Consider the following 7,162-nt stretch of genomic DNA (forward strand, 5'->3'; position numbering starts at 1 on the left):
TGCATGAGCATAAATCTAAGTACTTCAAAATTACCTGCTAGATTTCATTGCCTGTTCACATGGGGTTTGCTGAATAGCATATTCCTGATACCCTTTTCGTTGTGAGGGGTCTTGAGCTGTGGCTTCTGGAGTTGTGGGTTCACTTTCTTGGGGAGTAGCCTCAACAGGAACAATTTTTGTGGCTCCTAAAAGCAAGAACAAATGCTGGCCATTACATCATACTGTAAACAAATATGTAAACAAAACATTATAATCTGTAATCATTAGTTCAGCTTTTTTAGTTTCCACTCTTGAATTCAGGTGTATAAAATGATGGCTGCACTTGCAGAAGACAACAGTATTTACACCACAGATCTGTTTAAGTATCACACCAGGACTGCTGGTTCTGAGGGTTATTCACGGTGCTTGATGTTTGCTATCGTGAGGTCCTATACCCAAATACTTTCACTTTTAAAAACCAGTAACTTTTCAAAATGAAATTTCAGTTTTTCTGTTGCGGGCTCATACTAAATCCTTTGAAAACTTCAGCCAAGCTGTTTAATCAGTCCCACATATAAGGCTGGGGAAAAGCCACTGTTCAGTCTGTATTTAAAAATCTGCACATCTTCTCCTTAAACTGATCTTGTACTGCTTTTATTTTGGGGCATGTTGCCATCCCCTCAGAATAGAAGAACGTTCCGTGCACACTTCTCAGTCTCCACTAGAAGCAGGAGTACAGAGGTTCTACCAAACACAGTAAGATCAAGTTCTGTCCTTCAGAGCTTTACAGTTAGTTGAAGGAAAAATAAGCACATTTTGAGATGTGATTGAGTTGAGATTATTTAGCTGGATGTTCCTTATTTTCTGAACAGTGGCAGGAAAAAGTTAATGGTGGGAATCTATAGTTAGCATCGAAAATAATGAAAATAATAAAAATATTAACTTACACTGAAAAAACCCCAACCAAAACCTCATGTATGTGAAACCAAGCATGCATTATTGATTGAGCCCCTCCTTTTTAGCTTCCTTGTGTGTCTGTCACTCATCAACACACACATTCAATAGGAATGGTATTATTTTCAAAAGTAACACGTACTAAATAAAAATCTTTGGAAAAAGAATATTGTGCTTTCTGGTCTGATAATGCAAAATTAATAGTAAATGAGGGATCATATACTGAATAACAAAGAAAAACATAACATTGAATATGCAGTAACAGATGCACACCCACCCATCATAGGTAAAAAGTAGGAGAGGAACTGTAATTAAAGTTTGCTCTATCATATATTGATGACAAAGAAGCAAGAGAATTTGCACATGAAAACATCTTTGAATTAAATAAAAGTTAACAACTTCTGGCAAAACTGAAATTGGGTAAGTTTCAATTTGTTTTCTTCTTCTTGAATATGAAATTAATATCTGATCTCATTTCCATTCACCTGATTAGGAGCTGAGGAGGGAAATGTACAACACACCTTGTGATAGAGGGAAGAATTCACAATAAGAATCAAAAGAAACCTGAGTCACAAAAGCTTAGCAAGGTCATAGAAAACAAAAGACAGAGTCAACATACTCAGTGTATTTTAAACAGATTCTCACTGTCATACATATAGAAATTTATAAAAAATTAAAGACACCTGAATAGAAAATAGAAAGTTCAGAGAACTACACACAAGCCATTCCCCTCAAAGAGCACATTCCTGAAGATGTTTTTTACAAAATAGATGCAGGATTACCAGTGTTTCTCTGAAACTTTTGCTAGACTACAGGCTAAAAGGCAGGCAGAATATATGGGAAAAATCAGTAATAAGTGGGAATTACCCAACAAGATGTGAAAAATTAAGGGAAATTAAGTTGAGAAAGCAGTGCTGTTAATAAGGTAAGAAAGGAAGAGAGAGATTCTGTGGGTCCTTCAGAGTGATTTAAAGCAGGAAATAGAGCTCTTTTGTGAAGAGGCCATTTGGGAATATGTAAGGTTATTGAAGCTTTTTGTATCAGATGGGACGTGAGCCAACTCTGTAAGTAAACAGACTGTATGTCATGGTTTGACCTGGCAGGCAGCTAAATACCCACTCAGCCACTTGCTCATTCTCCCCCTGCCTTGCAGGGAACAGGGGAAGAGAATTAGAGAGGTAAAGAAACTCGTGGGTTGAAATAAAACCAATTTAATAATAGAAATAAAATATAATAAATACTAATAAAAACAATAAAAGAAGTATATACAGACAAGTGATGCACAGTGTAACTGTTACCACCTGCTGACCAATGCACACCCAACCCCTGGCTAGCAATCCTGGAGGAGATAAACTCTGAAACTGCGGTCCTTGAAGAGAGAGGAAACTTCCCAGCCAACTCTCATTTATATACTGAGCCTGATATTGCACAATATGGAGTATCCTGTTGGCCAATCTGGATCCATTGCCCTGGTGTCCTGGTTTGAGCTCCCTCTCAGCTTCTTTTGCACCTCTATACTAGCAAAGCATGGGAAGTTGAAACGCCCTTGATTTCTTAGCAACAACTAGAAATATCAGTATGTTTTCAACCTTCTTCTCATATCAAATCCCATACTAAATCCAAAACACAATCCTATTCTATCTACTAAGAAGAAAATTAGCTTTTTCCCAGCCAAAACCAGGATACTGTAATAGCTCCACTGCTCATTGAAGTGGCTGGATCTAACAATTACTTCTTTTTACTACTGTTTATTAATAATAATGCCTTCAATACAGTACTAAACATTCTGCCACTTGGTCAGAACTGATCTTCCATGTTTTCAACCTAAATGTTACCAGAACACTCTAATTTCTGTTCTTCCTGTCACTCCCCCTCCCACAAATGCTAGGTTGTCCAGCAGGACTGCATCTCCCAAACTGCCCTGGAGAAGCTCAGTGAGACAGGCACTTGTTGTTACAATACAGGAGATGTAGTTCAACAAGTGGGCTTGGGATAAAGATGATAAAGACACCAGAACAGTGTTCCCAGACTTCAGTATTTTTAAAATCAAAGCAAATGTTTCTGTATTTAGAACCACTCAGTTGAAAGAAAGAAAATGGATCTTGGACTGCTCCATATGCGTGTGTGTGTATATATACATACGATATATATATCTACCTCTCTCAGGTGGAATGAATGTGAGACACAGATCCTTTTTAAATGCTCAGCAATAAACCTCATCCATGCCCTTCTGCCCTTCAGGATATTTGAGCATTTCCTGAAAAGACTGTTGAACTGTTTAACAGACTTTTGTGTTATCAGTATAAAGTTTTAATCACCTAAATTTAATGGACTGGATAAGTACTAGCTCACCAGTATTTTGCATGTGGACAGAATGGAGTGGACAGAATGCTCCAGGTCATCCTAAAACCACCACCTACATCCCCCATGCAGTTAATAGAGAGGCAAATACCTCTAAAAACCTAAAGGAGATCCAATTCTCCAAACATACTGATTGTCTACTTGGTCACAGGACACAATCATGACCCTTCATGTTAAGTAGTTACTTCCTAACCTTAGAAAATACAGAAGCATTAAGAATGCTCCATTCACCAGGATGCTGCCCAAAGTATGGGCTACTAAGGGTCCAGCAGCCACAGTGACCGCTGCCATAACAAACTAATGACAAAAACCTATGCCCAGAAAGTGAGAAATTTGACTTCTAGGCTGTACCCCACCTAGTAAGTAGTGAACCCACATGTTCCACATCCCAAGAGAATGCTCTCATTGCTTATGCCTCAAAAAGCACTACCAGGCTAGGGCAAAGTACAAGAACAAGGCAAACAGATACAAGGTCTAGTTTGCCACTAAAAATACCATATGCCAAAAGGGAAGATATTTTTTTTTTCCTATCTGTTTCCCTGGACAACAATTTCAAGAAGTCAGAATATAAATTCCAGGGGGAAAAAAGAGGTTAACTGTACTGATAATTTCTTTTAAAAAAATCCTTCCTCCAGCACTGCTTTATTTCTGTTTAAAGTGCAGAATGGACTTTATTTTACTACACTTTATGTCTTTTGCTTTCCTCTTTTCCATCAATACCATCTGTTTTAAATAAATCTCCTTTAAAAGTAGTAAGATCTGAATTTCTCATGACATTCTGACAGCAACTTCTACAGATACACATCACCCAGTGTGCCTTATCTCTAGCTCAAACTCAGTGATGGACTCTAATCTTTCATAGTCAGTCCCTTCAAAAAGCAGCTTCTCCTCCACTACAGAGCTCTCCAATACTTACAAGCAGCCTGAAAGGTAATCACAATAGAAGGAATATTAGGAATGGATCCAAAATAAAACAGGAAACATCATTAAACAAATTTCTACTACAATCCAACTAAACTCCTTAAACCTCCTACAACTTAAAGTATGGACAACAAAAAAGAATATAGAAGAACTGGAAAACATAAACAAAGATAAAAACAAGTATTTTCTTTGGAAAAGGAATATGTATCTCTGAAATCTTCAGCTTGGAAGAGAGATAAATGAAAGAAGAATATCAGAAAAAACCTCTCAAATTATTAAAACCATGAAAAAAGTGTGAATAATTATTCTCTCTCATAAGCCATGAACAAAGAGTAGTTTGAAGAACGAAGCAGTCAGCAGGCTTAATATGAGACAACAGAATGTACATTTTCACCCTGTAATTAAATTATGGAACTATTACTGCACAATGTTAGAGAGACTGAAAATATAAATGTATTCAAGAAAGGATTTAGACAAAGTAATAGATAACAGATTCTTCCTAGTATCTAATCTAAACCCCCCCTGGTGTAACTTCAGCCTATTTCCTCTGGTCGTGTTATTTACTTGGGAGAAGAGGCCCACACTCACATCCCCACAACCTCCTTTCAGGTAGCTGTAGAGAGCAATGAGGTCTCCCCTCAGCCTCCTCTTCCCCAAACTAAACAATCCCAATTGCTCCAGCAGCTCCTCATGAGACTTGTGCTTCGTTGCCTTTCTCCGGACTCATTCCAGAACCTCAGTGTTCTTGTAGTGAGGAGCCCAAGAACTGAGCACAGTACTTAAGGTGCAGCCTCACCAGTGCCGAGTACAGGGGCATGATCACCTCCTACTGCTGGTCACTCTATTCCTGACACAAGCCAGGATGCTGTTGGCCTTCTTGGTCACCTGGGCACACTGGTGACTCATGTTCATCCAGCTGTCAACCAGCACCCCCAGGTCCTTTTCTGCTGGGCAGCTCCAGCCACTCTCCCCCAAGCCTGTAGTGTTGACTGGGGTTGTGACCAAAATGCAGGACTCCTTTCAACAAAGCTGGACATCATATTGGCAAAGCTAAACCAATATCTAACCCCATGGTAATACAGAACCCTGTTCACATTCAGATGTGTCATAAACACATGACCATCTTTCTGTGAGCTACAAAAAAAAAGAAAGTCACCTTCAACAGAGAAGACTGTTCCCAAGTTTAAGGGAAAAGACTTATCAACAGTTAAACTAAGTCACTTAGTCCAAAATATTGAGCAAAAGGACATTCTTCCACTTCTTTCTCCCTTACAAAATCTTGATGGGGAAGCAGCCAAGTGTTTGTGAGCCAGAGCACAGAGCAGGAGGAGGATGCAGCTGCCCTTTCATGGATGGTGATTCTTCAGTGGAATTAGGCAGAGAAAAACCTGCACAGGCATGTATTGAGAATTAGCAGTATTAAAAAAAAAAAAAAAAAATCAACTTCTTTAGAAATTAAAAAAACCACAACATTAAAATTTTAAATATTTATGCTATTTTGGTATATATTGAACTCTACCAAAAGGCCCCAAGAATTCTACCACTGATCTTCATTAGAGGATCTTAAAACAGCTCTCCTAGTAACAAGCTGAGTCTTTAAAATATTACAAGACTTGCATAAAACAACAATTTGAAGGTTCAAAGAAGAATCTCTCCTGAATCAAACTAATTGAGCATGAATAATAAATTTGTTTTAGAAACCTGACAAACAGAAAATATTTTTTTAAAAAAATTGAATATTTGGCAGAGTTTACTCACTGGTTCTTAAAAACAGACTAGGAACACAAGTATCTGCCATTGAAAGCAAAGTATTTGTAGATGTGCATATAATTGTAGTTATTCATTCTCATTCTTAATTGTGATGCTTATGAAGAACTGTACTGCATTTAATCTGATCCAAGGCATGCATGTTCATGAACACAGCACTCTCTCTCTTCAAGGTCTTTGGGTGCCTCCAGTTACAGAACCATAACATGGTTTGGGCAGGAAGGGCACCTTGGAGATCATCCAACCCCCTACCATGGACAGAGACACCTCCCGTTAGACCAGGTTGCTCCAAGCTCCATCCAACCTGTTCTTGAACACTTCCAGGGATGGGGCAGCCACAGCTTCTCTGGGCAACCTGGGCCAGTGTCACATCATCTTCACAGGAAAGGATTTCTTCCTAATATCTAATCTAAACCTACTCTCTTTCAGTTTGAAACAATCCCCCCTTGTTGTATCACACCAGGCCCTTGTAAAATGTCCCTCTCCAGCTTTCCTGTAGATCCCCTTTAAGTATTAAAAGGCTGCTGTAAGGTCTACCCAGAGCCTTCTCTTCTCCAGGCTGAAAAGCCCCAACTCCCTCAGCCTGTCTCTACAGCAGAGCTGCTCCAGCCCTCAGGTGATATTTGTGGCCCTCCTCTGGACTTGCTCCAAGAGCTCCACGTCCTTCTTGCGTTGGGGGCTCCAGAACTGGACACAGTACTCCAGGTAGTGCCTCATCAGAGCAGGGTAGAGGAGGAAAATCACCTCAATCAATCAATCTGGTCAAGATAAAAAATCTACCACTTTTATTCAAGCTATATTTACTCTGTGGTTTGTAAATCTGCTACCTTTAATATCCCTCCCAAGTGAACATTACAGAAAAGAAACAAGGGGAAAAATAATGTTGAACAACTGTCCTTTTGGGAAGGATTTAAAAAATGTGGCTTGTTCAAAGGGATTTTAAAAAGATTAATTTAGTCATTATCTATGGAACACATGATATAAAAGTGTCCCAAACCTAAATAATGCATAGCAAAATTACAGCAAACTGAGAATGTAATACTCCTAGAAGCACCTTTCATGTAAGAAGGCAAATATAGCATGTGAATATTTCCTCTATCTGTGGATAAAATACAACTAATTCTTAAAGCCCTCTCTTTTTCTGTAATTGATGGAATGCTTATCTGACATCTTCAGCAGG

General features: G+C 38.8%; 1 protein-coding gene across 3 annotated transcripts in view; it reads right to left on the minus strand.

The window, feature by feature from the left end:
- The window catches only part of ZFAT (zinc finger and AT hook domain containing), a 70,438-nt gene that overhangs the window by 46,741 nt on the left and 16,535 nt on the right, over window positions 1-7,162 (minus strand). For all 3 annotated transcript variants that reach the window (XM_010003532.1, XM_010003531.1, XM_010003530.1), the window contains one exon: window positions 35-185. In XM_010003532.1, coding sequence (XP_010001834.1) covers window positions 35-185 — 151 coding nt within the window. The remainder of the gene's footprint in view (window positions 1-34; window positions 186-7,162) is intronic.

This window comes from Chaetura pelagica, unplaced genomic scaffold (assembly GCF_000747805.2).
Source record: "Chaetura pelagica isolate M959 unplaced genomic scaffold, ChaPel_1.0 scaffold98, whole genome shotgun sequence".
In the NCBI taxonomy this organism is placed as follows: domain Eukaryota; kingdom Metazoa; phylum Chordata; class Aves; order Apodiformes; family Apodidae; genus Chaetura; species Chaetura pelagica.